The sequence below is a fragment of the Seriola dumerili genome, unplaced genomic scaffold (genome assembly GCF_002260705.1).
Source record: "Seriola dumerili isolate Sdu_G_001 unplaced genomic scaffold, Sdu_1.0 BDQW01000273.1, whole genome shotgun sequence".
In the NCBI taxonomy this organism is placed as follows: Eukaryota; Metazoa; Chordata; class Actinopteri; order Carangiformes; family Carangidae; genus Seriola; species Seriola dumerili.
Window position 1 is genome coordinate 1002250 of NW_019174528.1, and position 16003 is coordinate 1018252.

Genomic DNA, 16003 nt, shown 5'->3' on the forward strand with positions numbered 1-16003 from the left:
CGCGGGCGGGGACACCGCTGGGTGTCAGGAAGCCGTGTGGTCACATCCAAACCAGAACAAGCAGCGATAAATCATGAGATCATGTTGAGCCTCTGCTGCTCCACAGCCACATTATCGCTCACAAAGGCCCTCCACCTTAAGTGTTAATCTTCCTCTGTCCTACGTTATGAATCGTATCAGTGGGCAGGTTTCTGGTGCTGTGTACATCAAAGAGAGGGCGGGAGCCACATCAAAAGCTGCAGAAATTCATCGTCTGCAAACATGCTAAGAAAAAGACCAAAATAGAATCATACAAAGGTCCATTTTGTTGAGTGTCCCGAGGCCTGACGCTGTGAAAGGTGCTGCTGCTGGATGTCTGTCTACATGTGTGTTCTGCAGTCAATAGCCTCAGATAGTCAAAGAGAGTTTAATCTCTGTGCTGCAGACACACCTGCTCCTCATTCAGGCAGGATGTAAGTGAAGGATGCCCTCACAGCCGCAACGCTCAGAAAACCGTCGCCACACAAAGACACACTGTGTTTCACAGCCACACAGGGATCACACGCCTGCCCTCGGAGATCCTCTTCTAAAGCTGCTGGAAGGAACACAGAGGACAAAAGTAAAGGAGGACAAAAAGCCTGAGCCTCCTACTTAACACTACTGATGCGGTTATTTAAAGGTTACAGGGGGTTTTCTTCACAGGGCAGTCGTAGGTTTTGTGCTCGTCTCACAGAGAGAGGGAGACGTATGTTTACATCACATCACTGATGGTTGAGAGGAACCTCAGCGGTCAGAGCCGAGGACTGAAACTCTAACATGGTCCATTACGGTCCACATTAAGGAGACAGGGTTTCCTATCCACGAGGCCATCTTATTGTAACACACAGACAACCCCTGCAGACAGGAGGACATAAAAGCTGTGCTGTTTGTTCCTCATCTGGTGTTGGGTGTCCACACAGAATGCTCCAGGAGCATTTGATAGCCTTGTTGCTTTCCTGATGATCTCATCCTGCTGGAAACCTGCATTAGCACCAACATGCTGTAAAGTGACAGTTCAAAGCACTGACAACACACACAGGTGTTGTTCAGGACCTGTATGTAAAATCTCTCTTGTTCTGTTATATGAGAAGAGACCATGAAGAAACGTTTCTAACAGGCGACTTAACACAGCTAATATCAACCCTCTGAGGTCGACGGACGTTTCTATTAATATCTCTGTGATAACACAGCGCGGAAATATGGTTTAAATGTTGTTAGAATCTCTTATTCTTGCAAGCTTGTATGTGACTCAAAGCCGGGGCTCACACAGCTCGAAGGCATGTGAGTAGGGGGAAAAAATCTAAAATTTAGTTAAAGCAGAGTGAGGGTCAGCTCTTCAACTCAACCTCCTTTTAGGCATTTATTATACATTAATCTACTATTTCACTCATTTATTGCTGTATTTTTCATGAACTTGAGACTTTGGTAAACTCGTTTCAGTTCATCCACATTATTGATTTGGAGAATTTCAAAAACTGGGCTTCAGTTTTTCAGCATTTTGGCCAAATGATCTTTTTGCAAAGAGAGTCAGAAAGGGGATTCATTACAGAAACAGCTGAGATAGTTCTGGAAATTGTGATATAAACACTTGGGCATTAATCATCCCATTTCAAAATCCTCTGTAGACCAGACCGGCTCATTTCAGTTCGGCCTTAGAAGGAAGCGGCCCGTGGACTCAGATAACAGACAGTATTATTCCACAGTCAGGACAACACACTGGAAATAAAGATGGACGAAACCTCTGTGACGTCAGCGCCTGAAGCTCAGGGTGAGCAAAGAGGCGGGCATAAACTACGCTCCTGTTAGCATCGTTAGCACAGCTTGGCGTCTTGTTCGAGGGTTAATCCTTGGCTAATTAATTTACCGGCTAATTAGCTAGCTGATGAGCTAAGATAACAAGCCAGGTGTGGTGAGTGCAGACACATACCTGCTAGCTAGTGCTAACGTAAATAAAATGATACTAGAATTTCACTCACCTGTTAAAACGGGAGCACAGACTTCTTCATGTTCAGTTAGTCAAGTAACAACAAGTCACTTTATTCATCAGCTCATACATGTTCTTTATTTTTCATTTTTTTCGTGTCTGACTCATCCAGCTCACTGCAAGTTGAGCAAAGGCTTAAGATGGCAGATATTGATGAACAGAACCTTTGATAAATCATTATGGCCCTGCTTTTGGAACATGAAGTTTCAGGTCAGGTGTCAGTTACATTTTCGAGCCTTAACTACAGCGGCACCGTGCAGCCAATCGGGTTCATACTTCTTGGAAAGCTGATGAACATCATTTCCGGTTATTGAGCAAAGTTTCGTGTTTCCAGCTCATTCCAGCTCACAGCAATTCTATTGTTTCAGGTACATTTGTTTTTTATGTTTTCCTCTCACTGTCCTGGAGACAAGAGGAACGTTGAACCTTCAGTCTTAACTGTCACTCAGTGTATTTATCTGAATGTGCAGTACAGATGATTTTGGACTTTTTGGCCCAGGGTTTGACTCTCCGGCTGCGCACTAACCTGACCTGCATTAATGGTGAGGTTAAGATCCTGAGAGGAATACCTGAAGACACGCTTCAGGGCAGAAGTCACCTCACAGCATGAAAAACACTTAAAGTATATTTCTATCTACAGTTAACATGCTCTCCATGCCACAGACACGTGTTGTGTCACCTTCATCTTGCAGAAAATGCATTATGAAACAACTGTAAGAACTAAGTTTAAAAACAGTTTCATGCTCTGGATCGAGGTTTTTCACTGAGCCCCATCCAGCCAGCGCTGCGTGGATGAGCTCACCTTCATGATGTATGTATATGTCCATTATCCAAATCATACAGTAGCCAGACAAAGCCTCCTCTCCACCTTTATCCTGCCGAAACTTTGCCCCTAAGACCCGCGGTGTCCTCTTACACGCCTTTCCCAGGACTCTCTGACAAAGACTTTACTCCAACTCTCCTTGTCTCTCCTTTGATACCACTGAAAATAAATCCACTCCCAAACTGTCCAGTTCATGCCATTATTATTACACAGCGGTGGGGAGTGTGTTTTTTTCCCCTTTCCCTCCCTTGTCCCTCCAAATGATCTCCAATTACCCCAAAAAGCTGTGTTTGTCACATCACATCATCGAGCTGGAGGTATGGATGAGGGGAGGCCGTGGAAAAATGAGCCCGGGGGCTTGTAAGAAGACTATCAAAGTTATTTGATCCCACGGAGCATTTGCTAATTTTTACATCTCAGAAACCGGAAATTTGAGATCAAGCTTTTATGCTTCACAGCGGTCCGGAGTGAGTGTGACACGCAGATGAGGGGAGAGGGGATAATAGGGCAGAAACAGGAGGGTGACTCTACTTACACTCAGCGTGACAGCAGCCATGCTTGCTGCTTGTGCCTATGAGCACAGTGACAGGGGTCAGCGAGCTCCCATGGGAAACGGAGAACAATGCCGTCAGGAAGACGGAGCTCCATAGAAAACGAAGCATCGCCGAAGGACGTTCACCGTGTGTGAGAAAGTGAGGCTGAGGAGAAGCCTCTTTTTCATCCTGGTTACCTCTTTGTTTGTCTTCAGTCGTAGTTTTACAGTTATTCTGTACTGATAAAACATTAAATCCCATTCTCTGAACCAAACACCCTGAACACATTTAATGGATCAATCACTCTTTCGGAAACAAACATAAATAAGTTTCACCTGGTCAGACACAAGCTTCAGATCTCATTTCACCTTTTTACAAAACCCTAAACTCATTTTCACTGAAACAAATAGTTTTTATCAGTTGCTAACAAGAACTGGTCAAAACTGCAGCCTCAGAAACTCTTCATACAGTCGGCAGTCTGAATTACCAACACGCTTCTTGACCAGCTGTTAATCTCACCTACAAAACTCACTCCAACCAGCAAAACTCTTTGTCTCAGAACGAGCTCGTTCAACCACAACATCACACCCACCGTCACTCACACACTGACACATAAAACACCAGCAACAAGGAGCATCACATCAGTTATTAACTTTCATCTTTGAAGTTTTAATCATCTTTCACATAAATCAGTATTTCATTATAGAATAAGAACAACACCGTTTCACTTTATTGACTGTATGTAACAAGAGTGAATCAGAAATGCAGCAATGTGCTTCAATATCTTTGAATATAGTAATTTATTTGAGCAAAAGAAAAATTTAAATAAAAAACTAATTCCTGAAATTCCAGGGCTGCAATAATAACTACAAAAAAACGTCATCTACATGTATAATAACTCAAACTGTAATGTAACTATAATAACTGATGTGATGCTCCTTGTTGCTGGTGTTTTATGTGTCAGTGTGTGAGTGACGGTGGGTGTGATGTTGTGGTTGAACGAGCTCGTTCTGAGACAAAGAGTTTTGCTGGTTGGAGTGAGTTTTGTAGGTGAGATTAACAGCTGGTCAAGAAGCGTGTTGGTAATTCAGACTGCCGACTGTATGAAGAGTTTCTGAGGCTGCAGTTTTGACCAGTTCTTGTTAGCAACTGATAAAAACTATTTGTTTCAGTGAAAATGAGTTTAGGGTTTTGTAAAAAGGTGAAATGAGATCTGAAGCTTGTGTCTGACCAGGTGAAACTTATTTATGTTTGTTTCCAAAAGAGTGATTGATCCATTAAATGTGTTCAGGCCACTGAGTGTTTGGGATTTAATGTTTTAGCCATTCAGAAAAACATAAGAAGGAGGGAAAGGAGAGGAGAAGGAAAACGCCGCCACCTGCTGGTGTAACTGGAGTAATGTTAGAGGAAAACTTAAAATATGTATGAAAAATGTAATGGTATTTACATTGATCATGGTGCCAAATAAATCAGACAGTTCAAAAATAAACGAAAACAACCCTCTGGAGTTACTTCTTACGATATTTAGCAAGTAAAACCTGTGATTCATCTGTTACTGAGGTCTTTACAGTATTATCACAGACAGTCTGTTGTTGGGCCTGTTGGCGGCAGAGGAGCCACAGTCTGATATATGACGGCACGTGATCACAGCTGGTAAAGTAACTTCACCCAGTCCCTCTGATGTAAGCAAACGTTATTCATTTAGTAGATAAAGCAGATGAAAGTAGACGGATGTGGCTACTATAACAACACAACAAAAACACGTCGAAGATCAAATGCACATCACTACATAGAGTTCACACCAGGAACACAGTGAAGTTCACATCATGGAACTGTGTTTTTACAGCCGAGTTCAGTATTTTTCATTAATACAATCATTCTCAGTTTGTAGTCCATGACTGTGTTTGTACAAGGCTGTGATCCACACAGAGGTGAAGTGTGTGTTTCCTGTGACAAACAGCCTCTGAACTACACACAGCTCGGCCTTCTGACCACACGCAGGGATAAACACACTATGTACACAGCCTATACATTTTGCATGTGGAATCAAAGTGGTGTCCAGTCCATGAGGATATTGTTAATACAGACAACACAAAGGACATTTAGGTTTACTGTTATTTACTGACTGATCACTGTCCTGGACTGACAAGGTGTAAACACTATGTCTATGTCCATATTGATGATTCAGCACCTCACACATTATATCAAGTGCAGACATTCAGGGTCAATCAGGAAGTAGTGTGTGTTTATTTAGTGAGGCACTAAGTTGAGAGTGAGGTTGATGGACATGTTGCACATCTGGAGTTTACTCCAACATTTGCCCTTTTTATTAACAGTAACTCCAGTCTTTTTCCAGCTGTGGCCAGATGTTTGTGTTGCCACATACAGTATTAACTGTGGTTTACTTGCCAAAGCCACAGGCGTGGTTCATTAGACATACACATTAGACCTGAGCAGATGTGTTTAAAGTGAGAATTTGAAAAACTTAAGTTAGGTAATGTTGTTGTTGTTGTTGTTGTAATTTGGGATTTTTCAGAGTCGTCTGATATCAATGTGGAGTCAGTAAGTAGCTGAAACAGGACAGGATGTATCTATGTCTTTATTAACTAGTGACAGCAAAGAGATCACAGGAAACGAGAGGAGAGAGATGGAGACCATGTCCACCAAATGTCCCTGGCCTGACGCACACGGAGCAGTTCCTGCTGCAGCTCACGGACAGTTAGGACAGGGGCCCCACTTCTAGCTTTACCTGACCACAGCCCGTCACAGCCAGTTCTCCAGCACCTGACTGGGCCAAAGAAGGAGGATTTTCTCTTCCTCTTCTGTCTGCACACAAACCTGTTCTCAACTGATATTTTGTTTTCACCTACATGCAAATGAATTCACAATGTTTTGAGGTGTCTGCTAAAACACTAAAAGAATGTGGAGAAAGTAGGAGGTCAACTCCTTAATAATACTCTTTGTGATCACGTTTAGCGATGGTCTCTTCAACAGTACTGAGTGATTGTTCCTCCCAGAAAAGCTAGAACTAGAATCTATCATTCACATATCAGACTAACCAGAATATTTTCTGGCATCAGCTTCTTATTCTTAATTTGGAAAATCGCAATACTAAGATTTTACTTTGAGCAGCTGCCAGTGTGTAAAGTTACCAGGATCAGCTTTTGCTGATCTAAAACTACATGGCTTGATGTGAAATATAGAAACAGGAAGTATCCTGCTGACATGGTGTCTGCTCGGCCACGCCTCTCCATGTGTAACCTTTGTGAAAATTCACAAAAACAGGTGACTCAGAGTCGTTCAGGGTCCTCGGCTGGTTGTCCTGCCTCAGTCTTGGGTGCAGGACGGTCCCTCGGTAGAAGTGGAGGGACAGGCGAGCAGCTCTGCAGGGCAGCCTCCAGCGGCAGCCACCTTCTCCTCCGCCCGCAGACACAGCTCCTGCAGGAAGTTGGCCGTCTCCAGCACCAGGTCGCTCTCATCATCTAACAGGGAGCCGACATAGTAATTATGTTTATTTAACACTAGAGGGCGCACACGTGGCCTGATATATGCTGTTAGCTACAGCCTTCACTGTCCTGCGGCTGACCTGCATTACATCCAATGAAACAGGACGACAAGGAACGTATGCATGAATGTCATTTGCATACTAAAATGAGCATGTGACTAAAACCCAACCTAAACTACATCAGTTCTTACATTTTTTTTGTATTTTTGTCCTAAAGAAGTCATATAAGAGAATGATTGACAGAGACAGTAACCAATAGCAGCGCTTTCGCAGACTGAAAGAATCGCGTCATCGGCCTTTCGCTCGGGTGCACTCGCTGTCTTCACCCAGGCCTCTTGAAGTGAAACCTTAACGGATCTTTGCAGGTAGACCTACATTTTGTAGCCAGAAAGTTAACAAAAACAATTATACCCGCTGACACAGCCACTGATGCAGCAGGAAGGAGGGGAATGTTTGAAATGTGGAGAGAAGTGCTGTGAAGTCGCTCGATAGTCTGCAATCGACTTCTCCTTACCACATTCATAACTCAGAATACTTTTATGTAACAACACCAAACACCAAAGTCACAAACGCATGTTGATAGATTAATGAGTTATAGTTATGTTCTCGTGAAAAAATGAACTTAATAATTGAATATTGGAGACTCTAACTGAACTAATCAGGTATGACATGCGAATACTGACAAAAGTTTAAGCATTTATCTTCAGAACACCTTCATAAAAATTTTGTAAATTTGTAGTAGTATTGCCAGGTGGGTATTATAGAAAAAGCTGACCTGGAACACCTGGAACACCTGGAAACACATGCTGAAGTGGAAAATTGTTGGCATTAGCCTTTAAGCACAACATAATGAACATAATGAGGCTGGCTCTTGCAGTCTGCCACGTACCACGACAGGTACTTCAAGGCAATGGGATACATACACAGAGTTGATGGAAGGGGGGTAGCTTCGCTCCCCAGAGCAGACTCTGTGACCCACAGGTGTACAGTACTAAACTGTAGAAGACAGGTAAAAGATGAGCACCTTTCAACTCTTTCAGCCTCGGAGTGTCCTTCTCCAGGTCAGCATTCTGCTCCTGCAGAATCCTGCACATCTTTTTGTGGGTGAACCAGTGGAGCTTCTGGCAGGTCAGGTTGCAGTAAGTCACCTTGAAGACAAAGAGAACATGAGCCACAGGTAGAACATGGAGATCCCTCATGACCAGACTTATCTTACAGACGTCGACTTACTGCTTTACACAGGGAGCATCTTTTGTCTGCTCCCTTCTCCCCACATGTAGCACAATAGTCGGCATCAACAAACGTCATCTGACCTGTCAGCGCCTGGGTCAGCACGGAGAATGCTGTCGGGTTGTTGCCCTGGAAACAAGGTGCCACGATGTATTAAAGTTATATCAGTCACATTAACAGTGATATATCAACAGTGATTAAAGAGAAAATAATTACCCTGTAACCTAAGTCACCCCACTGTATATCACCAGCAACTACTAACCCCACTCTACTTTTCCTCATTGATTCTTGAGGCCTTTAGCTAAACATGATATTTTATTCACTGCGCTTCAGTTCTCTTCTTCACTTACAATCTCTACCGGTGCAATGCTCCTCACCAGCTGCTGAAGCAGTGTGGCCTCACAGTAAGGAAACTTCCTGATGCAGTCCCGAATGAACTTCTCCTGGTACTGTGGGAAACCATCACTGTCCCTCCCCCTCAGCAGGCTGGGGCCCAGCAGCATTAAAGCAGGTCAAAGACAACAGAAAGTGATGTCATATTATATATTGTACCTAGTTGGATTGGATTCACATTCAGTTCACCACAGATGGACTCCAGTCCAGGTCTAGACACATATCAGTGATAATTAAAGTAAACAGGAAGCAGCTGACTACTGCTTATTTTATATTTTTAATGAATTTAGAAAAACATCTAGAAACATTTTGTCAATATGGGTTATTGAGTGTAGATTGATCGAGCACTTCCTGAAGCTCCGTGTTCAGATGAGGACAGACTCACCTCTTGACAAGTGCATCTAGCTTGTCGTCTTGTTTCTGCAGGAATGCCAGGCATTTCTGCAGCACACAGCTGATGTAGTGCATCTTCATGGCCAGCACCTCGTTCATGTCTTGCTGCTTCACACACTGCTCACACAGCAGGTCCATCACCTGGTAACACTTCTCCAGAGCTTCCACGTCCACCAGCACAGGGTTCTCCTTCACCAGCATGACTATCTGACAGATTGGAGAGCTGGTTAGACAAACATGTCTGGGCAGAGCTGTTCTGGGGTCAATGATTGGGACAGGAAGGAGGGAGTACATACACTATATCCCTCAGTTATTCCATCTCATTCTGTTATTCATAGCTTATGCATCGTGTACTGTTAACACTGCATTGCTTACACTGAGGCTGACAGTGACAGCAACCAGACACTAATCCCTCATTCTTTGGAAAGAAGCCCAGTGGATGTCAAATAAAAGAATGCAAACAGCTTCATCCTCTGTTGAATATATGTAAATATATATATATATACTTTTGCTATATGTACTTTTGCTGATATATACTATCAGCAAAAGTGCAAACAGAGGACCTAACAACCTCCCCTAAAACAGGACTGGAGAGTCTACAGGCGTACTAGCAGCTCTGTGGGGCTGTATCTACACACAGCGGCAGCTTCAGCTAAATGCTGAAGTATTGAACAAATGAGTATTTTGTTGTGATGATGATGCCAGATAAAAAATCGTTACAATTCATCCTCAGGGCACCATGGGCACCGTACTGTATCTGTACCGAATTTTATGGCAATCCATCCAATGGCTGTTGAGAAATTTCACAAAATACAAATGTATCAAGCTCATGGTGGCGCTAGAGGAAAAGTCAGGGAGGCACCAGAAGAGGTTGGTGGGAATTATCCTCTGGGGAGCATGAATGTCTGTACACAATGTTGGGGCAACCCCATCTAATCGTGAGATATTGATAGTATAGGTCAAAGTGGTAGACCAACCAACCAACATCAGCAAAACATCAGCAAAACCATTAGGATTCATAATCAGGGGGCCATGAATATCTGTATGATATGGAGTTAGGAATGCATCCTGACACTAACATTACATGAAGTCTGCTGTTGACTGCGTTCTATGTGATCTTCATATACACAGAAATACTGTCTATTTTATATTAACACCATGTTGTGCACACACTGCTTCCTGCTGCACACCCTCTGTAATATTTCAATATGCAAGTGCCACCTAATATATCTGACTGACTCCCAGTCGATATATTTAGATGAAGAGTGGCACAGTGAGAGCTGTGGACTGAAGCGGAGCCAGCACAGGTCACATGGGCCTGTAAGGAACTCAGAGGGCACTGGGCTGTCCAAGCCTGTGTGTGTAATCAGTCTTTAGCACTGCACATCACCGTCATACTACTCTTACAGTTGATCTCTAGGCATGGGCATGGGGAAGCAATGCCCCACCAAAGCCTCCTGCTTCATCCCAAATTTGAAATTTTTTTTTTATTTTGTCCTTGTCGATTTGACCAATCATAAACATGCCACATTCAAATAATCAAACTTTATTTCTATCAGATTGATTGGTCTTGCTGAATAAAAACTGAAAATAGAAAAATAGAAAATACAAAGGTAGACTAGAAGAATATACTGGATTAAGGCAGATATGTTATTTTTGATATACCACCTGCAGTAGACTGCCTGTGCGCAAACACGGTCCAGACCTGAACCAGGATTACACCCAGACTGATTGAAACAAAGTCTCTAAGTCTAGAGACAATGAGCTAAGTTGTCAACACTGCAGCTGTAAACATCACCTCATAGAACCAGTTTGATCCAGAAACTCCAACTCAGTGACGAAGCACTCCACTGACCAGTGGTGGAAATATCATCAGTCAGTCAGTCAGTCAGTCAGACAGTCAGGGACATTCCTGATTATAGTGTTGGCCCCACTGTTGCGGTCCAGCCAAAAAATAAAACTGAAATATACTTCTGAAATCATGTGCCAGTGACCATGTGATGAGGTGTGCATGTTTCAGCTCAGTAGTGGGCCTCACCTTGACTGGGTTGAGGTTGCTGGTCATGATGATCTTGTGCAGCGGCCCCGCCAGCCTTTGAGGCAGCTTGGGCTCCCTCTCCAGCCCCTGTGGTCTGGTGTAGTACTCCAGCCTTGCCCGTGAGAAGAAGTTATTGATCACTGTTACACAGTCGTGCTGGCCTGGAAGGAGAACGTAGAGGTTGTGATGTGAGCAACCTCACAGTCACTAGATCACTACCAGTACAGTCTTTGCCTGTCTCACCTACAAACGCTGCCATCTGAGCAGCGGTGCGACCCACAGAGTTCACCAGGTCTGTCTCTGCTCCTGCATCCAGCATCATGGAGGTGATGTCTGTCTTCCCTGTAGGAATCAGTGGTTTGATATTCAGAAGTACAACACTTCATTGTACCAACAATGAATTACTGAAACTTAAATCTTAGTCTAGATAAATTTAGATTTAAATTCATAAAAAGCACTTCAAGAAAACCTTACAACACACACACTTGTACCTGACAGGCTGGCAAACATGAGAGCAGTGTATCCATATTCATGTTGGTTGCAATTCACATCGGCCCCATGCTGCAGCAGCAGACGACACATATCTGCCTTGCCTTTATATGCTGCATGCATCAGTGGAGTCATGCCATACTTAAAGATCAAAGGAGACAGGCAGCATCACATGAGGAGTTAGTTTATATGAACCCGGCCCATCTATGTCTGGTTGATACTGCTCCACCTCCTGCACCAACTCCGCCTACTTCCTCACCTAGTATATACTATGTGATTATTATTACTGATGCATTCATCCTATACCAAGGAGCATTTAATTGTTAGCCTGGTAGCTGCTCATGGTGATATTAAATATAGCTACTACACTGATGCTAGTTTAACCCATAACAAAGCATCATATTTTACAAATTGACCTTTTGTTTTATGTAAAATCTTAATCTGCAAAGTAACTGTATCCTTTAAAATAAACAAACTAGAAGTTTAGGTTGGTTAAAGATTATTACACCTCATTCATTTCAGAAGCATCCAGTATAAAGAGAAGTAAATAAAGTGTATGATGAAGCCTGACTTAAGAAATCCATAATTTTATATTGATGATATTTTTGCACTGACAAAATGTAAAAGTATGTAAATATACATGTATTTTCTATCATTCATTTCTATCGTTAGAAAATCAGTTGCCAACATCGCTCAGTAGTAAACAGGGTTTTAATTAGGGGGCGGTGGGGGGGTTAACCTCCCCGATTAAGACATGGACCCTCCCAAAAGGAGGTAAAAACAACAGTCCAGCAACATCTATATATTTTTCTTACCTGTAATTATAACTATTACAATGTATTTCCCATATTCATGCCTGGAAGAATCTTGTGGTACGATTTCAGACACCCCTAAAGTGGACCGTACCATTTCCTAACCGCCGTTAAGTCTTGCTAGTGGCGCCAGTAGCTCACGCTGCGTCTCTCCGCCCGTTCGACAGTGACTTTAAATGTAAGTGTCAGTATCGAACTGTCCGGTTGGTTTAATACACTTTACTGTCTTACCCGCACAGTTTCTGAATCAGATTGTGTGAAGTATCTACAGATGAACGCTGGCGCCATCTTGTTTCTAACTTTAGCCTCGAGTTACAGGTTATCTAACTAAGGTTAGCTAGCTGAGAGCGCCCATTCAGTCCCAGTGTTAGCTGGTCATTTCATTACCAATATCTAATGTTAGCAAACACTGGCGCTCAGTCACCAGCAGTGATTAGTTGTTGTAGAGATAAGTTTTGACATCAATATAGAGTTTATTAATCATGTTAATAGTCTTTTGTGCAGTTAGTCTTTTACCTTTTTGATATTTGTTTGTTTTCACACAGGAATTCAGGAGTTTTATCTGGTTTGGTAGTTGAACAATATTAAAATATTAGGGTCACATTTCAGATGTCTGAGTTGTTAACAGTCCACCAAGTAGTAATTTTCCCCTCTTACCTAAACGATTAAATATCATAAATATATAAAGATCAGAGAACAAGTCTAAAAACGGAAAACAGATTTATTAACCAGAACTTTATTTTTTCTTCTTTCCTCTCTGATGCGTCATCTGATGACCCCTCAGATTTACCTGCATGGGCTGTTGTTGTTTGTCTGTGGGTCTGATCTGGCAGTTTTTGCTCTTGAATACTCTGTTGGTGAGAACCTGAATACAGAAGTTGTTGTGTGGTTCTTGCTTCATGAGCTACTGTTATGAATTTGATTCATCATCATCATCATCATCATCATCATCATCATCATTGTCATCTACAGTACTGGGATAAAAGCACCAAACCTTCTTTCTACTAATGTGAGCTTTTGGAATTTTGTAAATTTCTTCGTTGATTTTTAAATGATGGGGATGATCAGGATGAACAGGCCTTCACCGCACCCTACAATCGCCACTGACCCTGGAAGATAAGGGTATAAATCTGGTTTCTCTGGTCCAGGATATAAATACTGTTGCCTGTGATTCTTTACTGAATTTATTTAAAAGGTGAATGTAATTATTTTATTTTACTGCAGGGGTTCCTCTAATGCAGATAAAGGAGCAAACTGTGGATTTAACTATAAATGTATGAATTCCCTGTGTGTGCGTTACTCCACGCACAGAGCAGATGTTTGCTACGTGTGTTGCGGGTGGAGGCGACTGCGTGGGCAGGGATGCGAGGCTCTGTCACCACACCTGATTCTGACAGACGGGCGCTGTGAAGGAGTCTGTGAGCTACATGTAGTGGCGTGATGCTATTATCAAACAGTGTCGAGGGCTGCGCCTGCCTCTCAAGAGTCGTCTCCATATGTCTCCATCACAATGGATAACATATGTTAAGGTGACATAACTGTTGCATTATGAGCTGGGTGGGGGTGGGGTGGGGTGGGGTGGGTGTCATCTTCAGCACTGTCATTTTGTAACGAGCCACCTGTTGAATACCTTTAATTAATTAAGTTTTTTAAGGCTCATGGCAGAGTTCTTGGGTTTGAGGTCCTACACAGGGTCACCTGATAAGCAAGAAAGGTCCTGGAGGATGGATAATATTTAAAACATGTTCTTGATTTCACATACAGATATATAAGTGAGAGTCAGTTACTGGTTAGTGAAGATCTGAGGATGTAAAACAGGGTCACAGTTAAGAAAGGTGAAGAAACCCTGTGTTGTTATGGTTAGAAATAAGCTGTAGTGAATGTTTGGTTGGACTGTTCCTTTACATACCCAGGTCAGATATATTCATTTGAACAGAAATGCATCAGTTGAGCCTGAAAGTTTATTCTTGACCTCGGAAACAGTGGAAAAAAATGTATTGGCTATAAACGTTCCTTCTGTTCTCTTACCTCGTCCAAACAGTTGACTCGTACTTCCTTGCTAGCGAGCAGCTGAGCAGCCTCCTGTACGTCACCTGCAAACCAGACGCAGCACCGTCACACAGGAACTGAGAGCGGTGAGCTTAGCATCAAACTGCACCGACACACTGGAGCAATAATAAAACAAACATCCACACAATTCATGCACCTAGAGCTTCTGTTTTATGCGTCTGCAATTTCTGAGTCAGATTTTCTGGGAAACAATGTTCTGGTGTTAAATGAAGGGAAACAAACAAACAAGATTTTCTACGAAGGAAAAATCCAGATAAACATTCACTCATCAGCCTTTTATTATTGGACACTTTATTCTTCATATATCTTTGGACAAATATCTCTGACCTGCTGTGCACTGAATATAAACCTCTCTAGGTTCATTAGCTGGAGGAACATCAGGTTAACACATCATACTGTCCTGTCAACTGACCTTTTTTTAATTATTCAGAATACATACCCATAAAATACAATCACCAGGATTTTGCCCATGTTGCTGTGGCCTCCCAGTGTTCCCCTCTCTCACTTGTTTATTGCTGATCATTTCAGATATGCAATAATGGCAGTTATATCATTAAAACCATGGTAAACACTGATCTTGTTTGGACAGTTTCTTGTGCTGCAAAGTGATCTGAAGCGACATTTACATGGTGCATGGTGTTTTCAAAGTGGGAGGAGGGCCTCACTGGGGGGGGGGTTAAACAGTTTCAGAAGTTATTACATTAAACATTGTGATTTGGTTAAAGAGCTGGTTCAGAGATACAGAGGTTTTGGGGGATTTGACAGTTTTTCCCAGATTCAGAACAAATAAAACTTTGATAAAACTTTTCTGTGTATTTGGTTTAGTCTCAAGTTATGCCAAACAGCAGTAACAGGCTCTCTTGGTTTGTCTGAGGGCGGCGGGGGGGGGGGGCACAGTCTCAGACTTTGAAAACCCCCAGTGTAAAGCGCTCTTCACTCTGCACCTTCACACTTCCTCTTTGTTTTTAGCTGTATTTCTGCTCTTGGACACTGAGAGCAACTAAAGGCAGTCAGATTCCTTGTAAGTGCAAATACTTGGCCAATAAAACTATAAAACTAATAAAAGTTATAGTAAGTGAAGATATCAGAGAGAATAATGAAACGGAGCAGTTCTTACCTGCAGCAATGACTTGCAGGATCTTCCTCTCGGGTGCCGACAGATCTCCTCTCTGAGGTGCAGCCATCCTCTGTGATCAGCTGTGGTGTGTGTGTTCCTGACCTGCTCTGCTCTGCTGACAGTCTGTCTACATGTGGACTGAAGAGCTCCAGACACAACCGGCGCCTTGGAGAGTTGGGCCATTCTTGGAACGTACCACTACGCCGAACGGAGGGGAAGACGCCCGCTGTGTGCTGAGTAAAAACACTGAAGGTAAATCGAGCGCTCACTCTGAATGTCACCTGACTCAGTCTTTGTGACTTTCAGATATGAGATGTGGATGTGCAGCTCTGCCGGCGCTCCGACTGCTGTGTTCAAGGTTTGAGTCGGGGGTCAGAATCCCCTGCAGTGAAGTGTTGGGTCTGTCCCGCCGGCTGTCCAGCAGCCTGAAGCTCAACACACTTCAGACAGAACAGTGCTCCATCAGATACACAGACGACTGCATCCCACAGGTGAGACTGTATGACCACTGCTCACACACCTGCGCACCTGAGTCTTAGCAGCTGCTAACATCTGTCCACACATGTCTCACAGTGATTTCTATGGTCCTGTGTAGGAG

General features: G+C 43.0%; 1 protein-coding gene across 1 annotated transcript; it reads right to left on the reverse strand.

The window, feature by feature from the left end:
- Nucleotides 1–6685: 6685 nt before the first annotated feature.
- Nucleotides 6686–15472, reverse strand: LOC111230524 (ankyrin repeat and MYND domain-containing protein 2-like). Its single transcript, XM_022757282.1, has 10 exons — nt 15406–15472; nt 14247–14311; nt 11409–11547; nt 11161–11259; nt 10918–11078; nt 8872–9086; nt 8444–8579; nt 8094–8222; nt 7888–8011; nt 6686–6840 (listed from the first exon to the last, which is right to left on the reverse strand). Exons 1-10 carry the CDS (start codon nt 15470–15472, stop codon nt 6686–6688), a joined length of 1290 nt encoding a protein of 429 aa, XP_022613003.1.
- Nucleotides 15473–16003: the final 531 nt, after the last annotated feature.